The 13,407-nt window shown below is 33.8% G+C and overlaps 1 protein-coding gene across 2 annotated transcripts; it reads left to right on the forward strand.

Annotated features, from left to right (window-relative positions):
• The first annotated feature begins 5,688 nt into the window (after positions 1-5,688).
• On the forward strand, positions 5,689-10,226 carry LOC116019801. 2 transcript variants are annotated; one of them, XM_031260135.1, is made up of 4 exons: positions 5,689-6,100; positions 7,657-7,815; positions 7,953-8,606; positions 8,781-10,226. In XM_031260135.1, exons 1-4 carry the CDS (start codon positions 5,747-5,749, stop codon positions 9,879-9,881), a joined length of 2,268 nt encoding a protein of 755 aa, XP_031115995.1. In that variant the 5' UTR covers positions 5,689-5,746; the 3' UTR covers positions 9,882-10,226. The 2 variants fall into 2 exon arrangements, with proteins under 2 accessions (XP_031115995.1, XP_031115996.1); XM_031260136.1 differs by having other exon boundaries at positions 8,784-10,226.
• The last annotated feature ends 3,181 nt before the right edge of the window (positions 10,227-13,407 follow it).

Raw genomic sequence — 13,407 nt, forward strand, 5'->3', positions numbered from 1 at the left:
AAGTGTTTGGTAAAGTTAGCTTTTTGATAAGTTGATAAATGTAAAAAGACTAAAAATGACATTTTTATACAATTTAAATAGTTTTAAATTTAAATAGGTTTGTTTATATATTAAAATATAAAATATGAAATCAATATATTTTAATAAAACATAAAGTAAGAACATATATTTGAAAATATATAAAGTAAAACAAAATGTTTATAATTCATAAGATTAGTTCATACAAAAATTAATGTTCAAACACAAATGTCAAATTGAAATTACAACCAAACATATTGAAGAGAAAATACCAAAAGGGTCTTAATTGAGAGGCGTAAATGATGTCATTTATTTAAAATAATAATGATAAAGATGGAAAAATTTAAAAACTACTAGCTTATTTTTAAGCTACTAGTTTATTTTGAGAACATTACCAAATAGAGCTTATAGCTTATTAGTAGCTTAAAATAAATTATAAGCTCCTAATAAGCTCTGCCAAACAGAGCCTTAATATATACAACTCGAACTACTATTAAACTCGTATATATAAGAGAACTCTCCTAATATATTTTATTTCATTCAAAAAAATTAAAACCAATACTTTATTTTTTTTTTTATAAAAAAAAACTAAATTTATTTTATTAAAACCATACACCACAAGTCTTTGATGATTATTACGTCCACTTCCACTCTTAATTTTCCCAACCTGGACCAACTCTCTTATTCTAAAGTTGCATAAAAACAAACCTCATTCTAATATTTTAATTTAAAGAAGAAGAAGAAGAATTGGACCGACCAATTATATCGATTGATAGTTATTGTGTGGACCCTTTGTGTGGACCACAGTTCAAAATAATGTCGTTTCACATCATCTTTTTCATGCAATTCACTACATAATGTATAGTATTCTAACTCATAAATTACATTATCTTACTCTAGAATTTTCATTATTCGAACACATAAGGTATATTACTCTAACACATAAAATACATTATTCTAACTCATAAAATTTAACAACGTCGTTTTGGACCGTGGTCCACACACTTGACACGGCCTACACAATAATTTGCCTATATTGAAAGTGTGAGCTATTATTTAGTCTTATTTTTCATGAAAAAAATACATCAGATCTGTAGTTGTTTGTTTCCATTAATTTTGTCACTGTCCAAAATTGACCGGCACCCATTAACGTCGTTGTCTTAGGTTGTCAAGAAAACTCCATTTTCACACTACCTCATTGCCATCCCCACGTTTTCAGTTATGTGTATATATATACTCTCCTCCAATCATATTTAATTAATCTCATTTTTTTTGCTCTTTAATTTGTCTGAAATTGATAGATGCTTAATCACACGCCCATTGATAAGTTAATTATTACAAAAAGTTGGATTAATCATGTCTTAAAAACAGAAATTCTTAAAATTATTGATTGAAAAGTTTTCGAATAAAAAACACTTAGGGTAATTAATTAGTTGATCGAAAAAAAGCAGATGATGATTTAAGTTGTGCAGAAAGAGTTGATTGGCTGATTAGATTTGTGCTGATATGTGGGTTTCACAAATAGTTTTTTTTTTTTTTTTTTTTTTTTTTTTTTAGCTCAATCGTTGGGTTTACATGAAGAAATAAGTCAAATAACTGTGTTAATAATTAGACAAATTTGGTTATGTCAAATTGGTGAGTAGAATTGTTTGTCTTTGAAAACGTTAAATGAATTTTGAGTTTAAATACATTTGGAATGAATTCTCGAGAGATAAAAATGTATGTTGATTTCCATTATGGTTTTGTCTTTTTTCAAAATTTTATTTGATTTTTTTTTTAATCTTGTAACTAATTAGTTTCAAGGGTGAACATGTAGACATTATATTGAATCATGAATAATGTTTCAAAATTCAAATAGTACAAATATTATGTCTATTTTTTCATTTTATTTTTCTTTGGGGATATTTTGGGTTTTCAACTTTTTTTTTTTTAAAATAATGTATAATTACCTTCAAATTATCTCCCCTATATTGGGATGAAGATATTCTAAAGTGGTGACCGACAATGAGTACAAACACATAAAGATAATAAAATATATCACGTAGTGTCAACGTAACGCTTGTGTTGTGACAACTGTACACCTGCATATATAGTTTTACCAAAAAAAACACTATAAGATTGTCGTACTGTAAAAGTTTCAATTTAGTCGTTACAACCTGCTACATCTATACAATTTTATTGAATACAACACAATACCAGTGTTGTCATAAAATATGATTTCTATATATTTATTTCTTTATATTTGCCAGTTACGGCATGAAGCATAAATAATATCAGAAGGTGACATAACTAAAGAAAAAAATGCAAAGGAACAAAGAAAGAGTCACGTATGTCTCTCTTTCTCTTCTCTCTTTTATTTATTTATTAATTTAATTTAATTTAATTTAATTTAATTTAATTTTTTTTTGGAGTCCACGCATGTAGAGTACTATCAAATTGCCTGACTCACCTAAACCACTAGTATAAATTTGTTAAGTAATCCATCACTTGTCCAATCTTTACAAAAGGAAAACAAATGGAGAAAATTAAATAAAGATATAAACACAACTTTGTTTTGTTTTTTTTTTTTAATATAAAATATATACACACACATATACATATAGTTTTTAATGAATTGGTTATTTTTGCAAGAATCATAATATCAAAATTGTTAAATTTAATACGTGATATAAGCCTATATATATAAAAATAAATAACTTAAAATATTATTTACTATTAATCCGTGTCTAACTATCTATTACATACATGTGTAAGAAATTTTAAGGTGCTAAATTACACCAATACTTTTTACATCGGGTATAATTCAAAAGTAAATGATAAAAATATTAAGTTTTTACATGATATTGTGCGTTTGCATAGTACTCAATACAAAATTAAAATTTCCTCAATTTTTTTTCTTTTTTAACTTTTATATATATATATATATATATATATATATATATATATATATATATATATATATGTATGGTATAAGAAAAATTGAAGTCAATTGACACCATTGACTTTCCAATCATATATACACACACACTAGCATTTTGTGAAATATTGATAAATAAAAATAATTAAAAAATTTAGTTTAATAACAATGTAAACTATTTTCATAAATTTTATAATATATACATGAATAAATAAAATATCTATATCTATATTCTATAATACTAAGATATAATACTAAGAGTGTGTTTGGTTGATAGGTTTTGGTATAAGATATGGGTATCAAAGTGATTGTTATTGTTTGGTTGACCGGTTTTTAGAATACTATTATGGGTTTGGAATACCGATTAATTGAAAAATTCATACTCTTATTATTTATTAAATAAGGGTTTCATTTCCCTTCATCCTTTCTTCCCCAACTATTAATAATCATTCTCATTCCACCCTACTACCAAACATGCAAAATATTTTCACCAAAACCCATTACCCTTACCAAGTATTTGATACCCATACCGATTCCGATTCTTATGTGCGAACCAAACACACCCTAAGATAGTACTCGCATATATTGGTATATATACACAAATAATATATGTATTAAATACACAAACATATATGATTTACCATTAATAAAAATTTAAAACTAAAATACATGGTTGAAAAAATCGCTAGGCCCTCCTCAGGAGCTCGAGGCGCCTAGGTAGGGATTAATCGGCGCCTAGGCGCCCGTGTATTTTTTATTTTTTAAAAATTTATTTAATTTTAAGACTTGATAATTATAAACTATTTAATATTTTAGTATTCAAAAATATTTTAATAGTTAATACTAAAATATTAAATATTAATCTGAAAAATATTTAGAGTTTAACAATTTAGGGTTATTTCGCTCAAAATCATGCCATTTTTAGTGAAATAACCCATTTAAAAAAGAAGGGAACAACAACTAATCAGCCGACTAGGCGACCTAGTCGGTGCCTAGTCGGCGCTTAGGTAGCCTAGTCGGCCAACTGCCTAGACCACCAATTATGGTTATACGCTAGGCGGCTGACCAGCGCTTAGCGCTTAGGTGCCGATTAATCGGGGCCTAGGCGGGATTTTTGCAACATATTCTACAATTAAATTAATTATATAATGATTTTAATAAAATGATGATTAAAGAATAAGAAATAGGTATATGTGTATGGTAATAATGATGGAGTTATCAAATGTTAGATTTAAATACTACCGGTGTAAGCATAGTTTTGTCTAACAATAATGTAATAGAGATAATTTTGTCCAATAAAATTAAAGTGTACAACATTTAAAGTAAAAGGTATACTATTATTAGCATACAAAAAATGGACATAAACCAAGGATATAACATGAATTGATATTTATTATATTTTTAGATTAGATATATAATGAGAACTGTCACCCAGATAAAAATGACTTCAACATGCACTAAGTAATACCACAAAGTGCACTCCGTAATATGTAAAGTGCAACCTCTTATGTGCACTTCTATGTATCATCGGATTCACTTTACAATTGTGCATGGTATATTTTAAAGTTTAAAATATTTATAGAAATGCCACAATGATTTTATCTTTTTCTCTTACTTTAAAATTGTCGATCTTCCCCACAACACCTAAGATCAATTCGCAGCGAGTCTCACAATATTCAATCCATATATATATACACACAATTTAGTGTAATAATGTTTAATTGAAATTGAAAAACATATCTACCTTTTAGAAGTCTTTATTCACTTAAATTCTTCTTCAACTTTCTCCTTTTCTTTTTATTTTTCTATTGTGGTGGTAAGTGATGCCCATCCATGAAATTCATATTCTAAAAGTTTTAGCATCTACAAAAGAGAAGTCCTTTATCATGACACAAGCTTGGAGTAGTCTTGTAATATTGTCTAATCTTATATACTTTTTCCGCCAAAAATATCTTTTTATTTATTTTTAATCTTTTGATATTTTTCATTGAAATGATCACTACCACTACAAAACCCTATTTTATATTAGTACACATTCTTCCTCAAATTCAAATGCTATCATTAATCCTAAAATGTACAAGGGAAAATTCAAACCTAAAATCTCTATTTAGAGAATGATTCTGATGCTAGTTTAATTAATGTTAAATTCATTATACATGTTTCAACTGTGGACATTCTTTTAGACTAGTAATCTCTAATAATATTTTATTTATTGTTATGCTAAACATGCATCGCCATAAATGTTTCTTTTTTTATTTGCGAGTGACGAGAAAAACCTACCACCACTATCCAAATGTATGCACTGGGTAAATTTTGTTCTTGTATAATAGCTCGCAAACTATACATGAGTTAAACTGCACTAGAAAGACCCTAGAGAACGTTTGTCCGAGAGGTGTGTGGACATAAATTATTTCCTATTTATTATACAGAGTTAAAGAAAATTTATCAAAACTAAAATTTTGTGATATTTATATACAGATATTATAATTTGTACTATCTTATAATGTAATAAAGGTATTAGAAAAAGTATAACATAGTCAAATATAAGACATTATTGCAAGAGTGCAAGGTATATTTTGCCCCCACCCCCAAGCACTCTACAAATGCCTTTTTTTTATTTTAACTCTCTTCTCAGTTCTCTCTCCATTTCCTAAATATTTTTAAAAGAAAAATTAAACATTTTGATATTCACTACCTAATCCCTTTGACCGTTCCTCCCCTTTATCCCCTTATATATATACAGAGAGATACACACGCTTACACAAAAAAGCTGAACATTTTGGTGTGTTCTTGAAATTTTGAAGCAAAAGAATGGTGGGGATGATGAAGAAGTGGAGGCCATGGCCTCCACTGTCATCCAAGAAATTCGAGGCCAGGGTTGTTGTCCAGAGGGTGAAGGGTCTGAGCATATCAAAAGAGGCAGGTGTGGGTTGGGAGAGTGTCGAGAATTTGACGGTTGAGATCAAGTGGAAAGGGTCAGCAAAGATGAGCCCTTTGAGCTCCCTGAGGAAGAGGGGTGTGAGGAGGAATTTCACAAAGGGGGAGGCTTTGAGGGCTGTGGATGGGGTTGTTGAGTGGCATGAGGAGTTTCACTCTCTCTGCAATTTCTCTGCTCACAAGGGGGCTGAATTTCTGCCATGGGAGGTTGCTTTTACTGTCTTCAATGTGAGTTTTTCAATTGATTCTTTGTTTACACTATTGGGATTGGATTTCCTCTGATTCTTTGTTTCTTTCTATTTGGTTTAATTATGTGGGGGGTGGGTTATTGTCTTATTTATGTTATATGTCTTGACAAATAAATAAATAAAGAATCTGAGTGAAAAGATTGTGAAATTAGAGGAATATTTTGTGTCTGAAGCCTATTAACAACCAGGCTAGGGGTGGGAGGTTCTTTTGATCATACTCAAATTTCATGATTATATTATTATATTATGCAATCCCAGCCTGGGGTTTGGGGGTGTTTGACTTTTAATTTATAGAAATTCTTTTGGTAATTGTGAATATCTGATAACATGTGAGTCTCTGCATAATTTTGCTTTGCAAGAAATGAATGAATATATGATCATCATCCCATCTTGGGATTAGAGAGCTGCAGCCTGTAGTTGTCTGTCTTGTCAATTACTCAACCACTAAACTGAACTCCCCAAAATCATGGCTTTTTTTTTTTTTTCTTCTTCCAAAGGTTGAATCCCCAACCCTAATGCCCCCACGCCCCGGCCCAGCATAGTACGTGGGAGGAGGTAAATCTCGATAATTTAGTGGCTTAGTCGACAGTGTTAAATGCCGGTGCACACAAGGGATCTGCCCACTTTAGGCATAATCCTGGCTATTGTCGAGTTTCGAACCTTAGTCTCTTCTCCCCTGTCTATTGAACCACTGAGCTAAGCCCGTGCGGGCAATCATGGCTTGTTCTTTATGGACTAGTAGCTGTATCTTCTGGAATAAACTATTTGGATTTGCATAAGTATATCCATTGAATTGCAGGAAAAAAACAAAAAAAAGAGCCTTTGTGCCAATCCAGCCAGCTGGAGTAAACTAAACCGGTTTAATTTCCTAAGTTAATTCATGGAATCTATCTGTCAATTGTTGGTACTAGAGGTTAAATTATTCTTGGCAATTTTGTATGCAAATGAATGGGCACTTTACCTAATTTTCCCCTTTTTTAATATCAGTAATCCCCTTTCTTGTGCACTCGTGTCCTGTTATGTAAAAAGCAAGTTTGGTATGTGTTACCATTAAGAAGATACTGTTAGCCACATGAACTGCAATTAGATTTTTTTTTTTTTTTTTTGAACTTTACACAGTCAGGCCTACCATTGGAGTTTTCGATAATCTTTAATAGTGATGTTATTGACTGTGAAATTAATATTTTTTTAATTTCCCTTCGTTTTACCTAATTTCTGTATAAGTGTATAGTACTCCATAACTTTCTGGTAATTGTTGATCAGATCAAGAACCTAAAAGCATGTGAGTTTGTTTAGCGAATTTTATTTCTTCCAAGCGAAAGAAATGACGGCTGGGCTGCTAGGAAATAGACTATGATCAGCGTATTTCTGAGATACGGGAATCAAAATTGATCTTCATTAGACTTTTCATTGATGAGCTTGTAATCAATCTAGTTACTTCTTATTTGACCATCTGTGGTTTTAATTAATTTGTGTGTGTGGTTAGATCCTCTCGCTTACTGTCTCTCATGGTGCATTCACTGTTCTTATGTATAGGGCTTGAGCATTGGACCGACTACCAAGGTGCCCGCTATTGCCACTGCAACATTAAACCTTGCAGAATATGCTTCGTCTGCTAAAGAGAAAGACATCGAGATTAGCGTTCCACTGGAAGTCTCTTCTAGTTTGTGTATTCAGAGCAGTCCTGTACTTTGTGTAAGCACTATTAAGACTTAGACTCCCCTACATACCAATCTTCCATTGCTATTGTTATTGTTATTGTTGCCTTCTCTGTAGTACTCAGGGTTATTTTTGCCCTCCATATTCTAAAACGTTTATCATGCATGCTGCAGCTGTCTCTTAACCTCGTGGAACTGAGAAATGTTCATGAAGCTTCTTCAGAAACGACGCAGAAACCTGTTCCTGTCATGACACATCCCGCACTTGGAGAAGTATTGCATGACAAAATTGCTGCCTCTCCTTTGAGAGCCGGTCTTGAAAAGGTTAAAATTTTTAAGGGTTTATCCTCTCGAGGACACAAGAAGACATGCCATGAAGATGAGGGGAGCGATTCCAGGAGCCCGGTCAGAAGCGAGGACAGCTACCCTGTAGACACAGACTCATTTGGTGACTCGGACGAATTAGGGGAATCCGAGGAAGGAACTGAGGATAGCAATATGAGGAAGTCCTTCAGTTATGAAGCACTGGCTTACGCAAACCATGCTGGAGGGCTGTACTATTCTAATACTAGTGGCAGTGAAGATGAAGATTTGATCTATTATAGCCATCAAAAATCGGATTCCGAGGATGCAACTAGATCAGCACTTGATCAATCAACGCGGCAGAGTTCAAAACGCGGGATTCTACCCTGGGGCAAGAGGAGATTGAGCTTTAAATCTCCTAAGAGCAAAGGGGAACCACTATTGAAGAAACATTATGGAGAGGAAGGCGGTGATGATATTGATTTCGATCGCAGACAGCTTAGCTCCTCAGATGAGTCTTCCACTGTAAGTTCCGGTCTTTGGTTTTACTTTACACAGCTAGCTAACAGCTTCTAGTAGATTTGCTTCTTAAGAGTAGTAACATAACTTTTCTTTTAGTAGACTCTAAAATCCCGAGCATGGTAAACTGTATTGTATATTGACATGACAGTGATTTTAATGCATATATCATTGGTGAAGCAGGGCAAAACTGGAAAGGGTTCAACTGAAGCTCAATCTCCTGTCTCTGAATTTGGAGATGATAATTTTGCTGTTGGAAGCTGGGAATCAAAGGAGATCGTAAGCCGTGATGGAGAAATGAAACTAAAATCTCAGGTATTTTTTGCTTCCATTGATCAACGCGATGAACAAGCCGCAGGAGAAAGTGCGTGTACAGCCCTGGTTGCCGTGATTGCTGATTGGTTTCATATCAACCGCAAAGAGCTGCCCATCAAGTCTCAACTTGACAGCCTCATTCGGGAAGGTTCACTGGAGTGGAGGAAGCTGTGTGAAAACGAGAGCTATAGGGAGCGTTTCCCAGACAAGCATTTTGATCTCGAGACAGTCCTGCAAGCTAAAGTTCGCCCGCTATCAGTATCCCAAGAGAAGTCCTTCATTGGGTTCTTTCACCCCGAAGGAATCGAAGATGAAGGGTTCGATTTCCTCAAAGGCGCCATGTCCTTTGACAACATTTGGGACGAAATTTCGAAACCCTGTCTTCAAGACAACATTGCCAGTGGCGACTCTTTGGTCTACATTGTAAGCTGGAACGACCACTTCTTCGTACTGAAGGTAGAGCAAGACGCATACTACATCATCGACACATTGGGCGAGCGCCTTTACGAGGGCTGCAATCAAGCCTATATCCTCAAGTTCGACCGAGACACAACAATTTCGCGGTTGGCTAAGGAGACTGAACAAGCCGAAGACAAACCGGGTAGTGATAAAAACGAGCAAAACGACACAAAGGAAGCTGCTTCGGAAGGGAAAATGATAGTTAGCACTATCACCAGCGCCTCTGATAAAAAGGAGGGAGAATCAACCAACGACGAAGAGCCCAAAGAAAGCGAGCAAGAAGCAATTATGTGCAGAGGTCGCGAGGCTTGCAAAGAGTACATTAAGAGCTTCTTGGCCGCTATCCCCATCCGGGAATTACAAGTTGATCTCAAGAAGGGGTTGATGGCATCTACACCTCTTCATCAACGCCTTCAAATCGAATTTCACTATACAAAGAGCCTGGAGTTACCTTCACTACATCTGACTGCTAATCCCTCAGAAGCACAATCAGTTTTAGCAGAGTAAGTGCTTACCCCCCATCCAGTTAATAGTAGTATATACCTAACCTAAACCCTCTTTTCCCTTCTGTGTTTATACAGTATGTTGTCTATACTGCAATGTCCATTTGGTGGGGTTTAATATTTGCTAAAGGGCATGTCTTGTTTATCTTTCTCTCTTGTTTTTTGGGCACATAAATATGAAGCCTCTTTGCTGGCACTTTTTTTCCCCTTTAAGAGGATGTATATGTAAATGACTGAAGTTAGATCAGAGTAAACTCAGCATATGAGTTTTTGTTCTCTCAAAGAGAGATGGTGGGTGTTTAAATGTTGTCATGAATAAATTTTATTTTTACTTGGAGTTTAATAGAAACCATTGTCCTGAAGTATAAAAAAATGACCACATGTAGTCTTCTGTTAGCAAAGACCTTAAATTGAAGGGCAAACATATCATTCTATGTACATCTTCTTTCTTTTAATCTTAAGACATATATGCAAGTAGTGGAGTAATTGCAAACCATTAAGAAAAGTACTAATGATCAAATATGCTATCGAACAACACACGAAATTGCAATTAAACTTAAAATGATTTATTTATTTGGTCTCTGTGACAATATGGTTACCTTATTAAAAATTAATTATTTAAATTTATTTAAAAATTTGAAATATGCGTCAAATAACAAAACTGCAATTGAATCATTGAACAATACAAAAATCATGCCATTGAACTTAAAATGACATGTTTACCCAGTATTTGCTAATATGGCTATTTTATTAAAAAATATTTTTTAAAAAATAAAATAACTCAACCCCTTCCCCCTTTTGTCTCTGGCTTAGAGACAGCAAACCCTCTCTTCGTCTTTGGTCAAAGACGAAGACATCTCTTTGTTGGAGACGTAGAATAAATGAAGGGAACTATGTATTGATATGTCCACTGTATACGGATGATGACACTATTTATATAAATCCTAGTGCTAGACAAAACAAACTAAACCATTAGTTTGTATTAACTTGGTTTTGTATTCCTAATGTTAATAAAAGTTAGTTTTTTTTTAAAAAAAAAAACAAAAAACAAAACCATTAGTTCAAAATTTGAAAACTAAGGCGGAGAGTAATGCTCTCAACCCATTCCTCAATACTCTCTATCACTCTCCCTTAAACTGGAACATAAATATCGATCATGGCCAGATTGTTACAAATATATCAAGCACCTCCCAATCTCCTATACCTTTTTGGGTTATCGAGCACCTCCCGATCTCCTATACCTTTTTGGGTTATCGAGCACCTCCCATTCTCCAGGTATAAGTTTGACACTTTGATCCATAAGCATGTCTCATGGCTTTTACCATAGCAATCTAGTATCTTCCAACAAATCTTACAGATACTTCCTTTGTGAAAGGACTATACCTTTCTTAGATTGAGCAACTTCGATCCCCAATAAATATTTCAGCACTCCCAAGTCTTTGGTATGGAACCTATCTTTGAGGAAGACTTGAGAGCATCAATCTCTCCTACATCATTTCATGTGATCACTATATCAACAACATAAACTATCAACACAACACATCCACAATTAGTATGTTTAAAGAAGACACTATGATCACATTCACTCCTTTTCATTCCAAATTCAATAATTACACCACTAAACCTTCAAAACCACGCACGCGGAAATTGTTTTAAGCCATACAGAGATTTCTTCAACCTAAACACCTTCTCATACTCCCCCTGGATAACAAACCAGGTTGTTTCTCAATGTAAAACTCTTCAGTTATGGTACCGTGAAGAAAAACATTATTTACATCTAGTTGATACAAAGGCCAGGGATTAGTAGCAGCTAAAGAGATAATGATACGAACTAATGTTAACTTAGCCACTGGAGAAAAAATCTCTGAGTAGTCCACATCATACGTTTGTGCATATCTCTTGGCTACCAAACAAGCCTTTAACCGAGAAACAGAGCCATCAGGATTTGTTTTGACCACATATACCCACTTACACCCTATAACAACCTTACCAGCTGGGAGAGGAACAAGATCCCAAGTCTTGTTTTCCTCGAGGGCTTCCATTTCTTCATCCACCCATCATGAGATAAAACTTGACTAATGATTTTTTGAATTGACATAGAATTTAGCTGACACAATGGCACGAGAAGACAACGACACACGATCATATGACACAAACAAGGAAATAGGATAATGAAAAATACTTTTACCTTTGCGAAGAGAAATGGGAAGATCTATATCTAATGACGAGGAGTTCGGGAGGGAAGGATTCATTGGTGGCAGAGCTGGATTTGGTGGATGAACAATCTCTCTGAGTCGCCAATAGTAAACCTGTGTAACTAGAGGCCTATGAATATTCTCAATCAAAGAGGCAGGGAGAATAACTATATAGGTAAGAAAAATAATTTTCTATGTTTGTAATGGAATTATATTATGAAGAAACAGGGACACCCCTATAAAACATAGTATTTTCAAAGAATGTGATATCAACTAAAACCAAATAATGATAAAAATCAGGAGAATAACACATTACACATGTAACCATTTTGAGTAGTAGAACACCCCACAAATATGTATTTGAGTGGCTTAAGCTCAAGTTTTCCGCATTGTGGACGCATATCATGCGCAAAACAAGTACAACCAAATATTTTGGGGAGAAAGAGAGAATAACACATTTGACAGATACACAATGGAATAAGGAATCTGATTATGAAGAATACTAGACGACAACTAGTTGATTAAGAAATACGATGTATGAACCACATCTGACCAGAACAATTTAGGGACTTTTATTTGAAACATTAATGCTCGAGCAACTCCCAACGAATGATGATTCTTTCGTTCTACCACACCATTCTGTTGAGGAGTGTGAACACAAGAGGACTAGTGTATCATACCATTTTGGTTCATATAGGAAGTAAACAAATTGGCAAAATATTCTTTTGCATTATCATTGCGCAAATTTTGGATGACTTTATTGAATCGGGTTTGGATCATAGCACAAAAATTGCAAAAAATACTAAACGACTCATCTCTAGATTTCATTAGGTATAACTATGTATATCTAGAGCAATCATCCACAAAATTTACGAAATACCTAAAACCACTCTTAGCTTGCACTTGACATGGGCTCCAAACATCACAATGAATTAACTGAAATAAAGAATTGACCTTATTATTAACTCTAGGAGGATAAGGTGCACGCCATGTTTACACAAGTTCACAAGATTCACATTGTAAAGTAGATAGAGATTCTAAACCAGCACATATTTTCTCCAATATTGCCAAAGACGGATGACCATATCGACAATGTAGCTGAAGGGGGATGAGCTACTCAAGAACCCAACATGTTTATTCTCATAGTGACAAGAAGCATCCTATTCTAAAACATATAATCCACCAGTCTCCTTTAATTTCCTCTACCAATAATCTCCATCACCAAAAGATCTTGAAACAAACAATGACCGGGAAAAAAAAGGAGATAGAACAATTTAGATTACGAGCAATTTTACTTATTGAGAGTAACTTGAATGGGAACTGGGGAATCATTTG

Source organism: Ipomoea triloba, chromosome 5 (genome assembly GCF_003576645.1).
Source record: "Ipomoea triloba cultivar NCNSP0323 chromosome 5, ASM357664v1".
Lineage (NCBI taxonomy): Eukaryota > Viridiplantae > Streptophyta > Magnoliopsida > Solanales > Convolvulaceae > Ipomoea > Ipomoea triloba.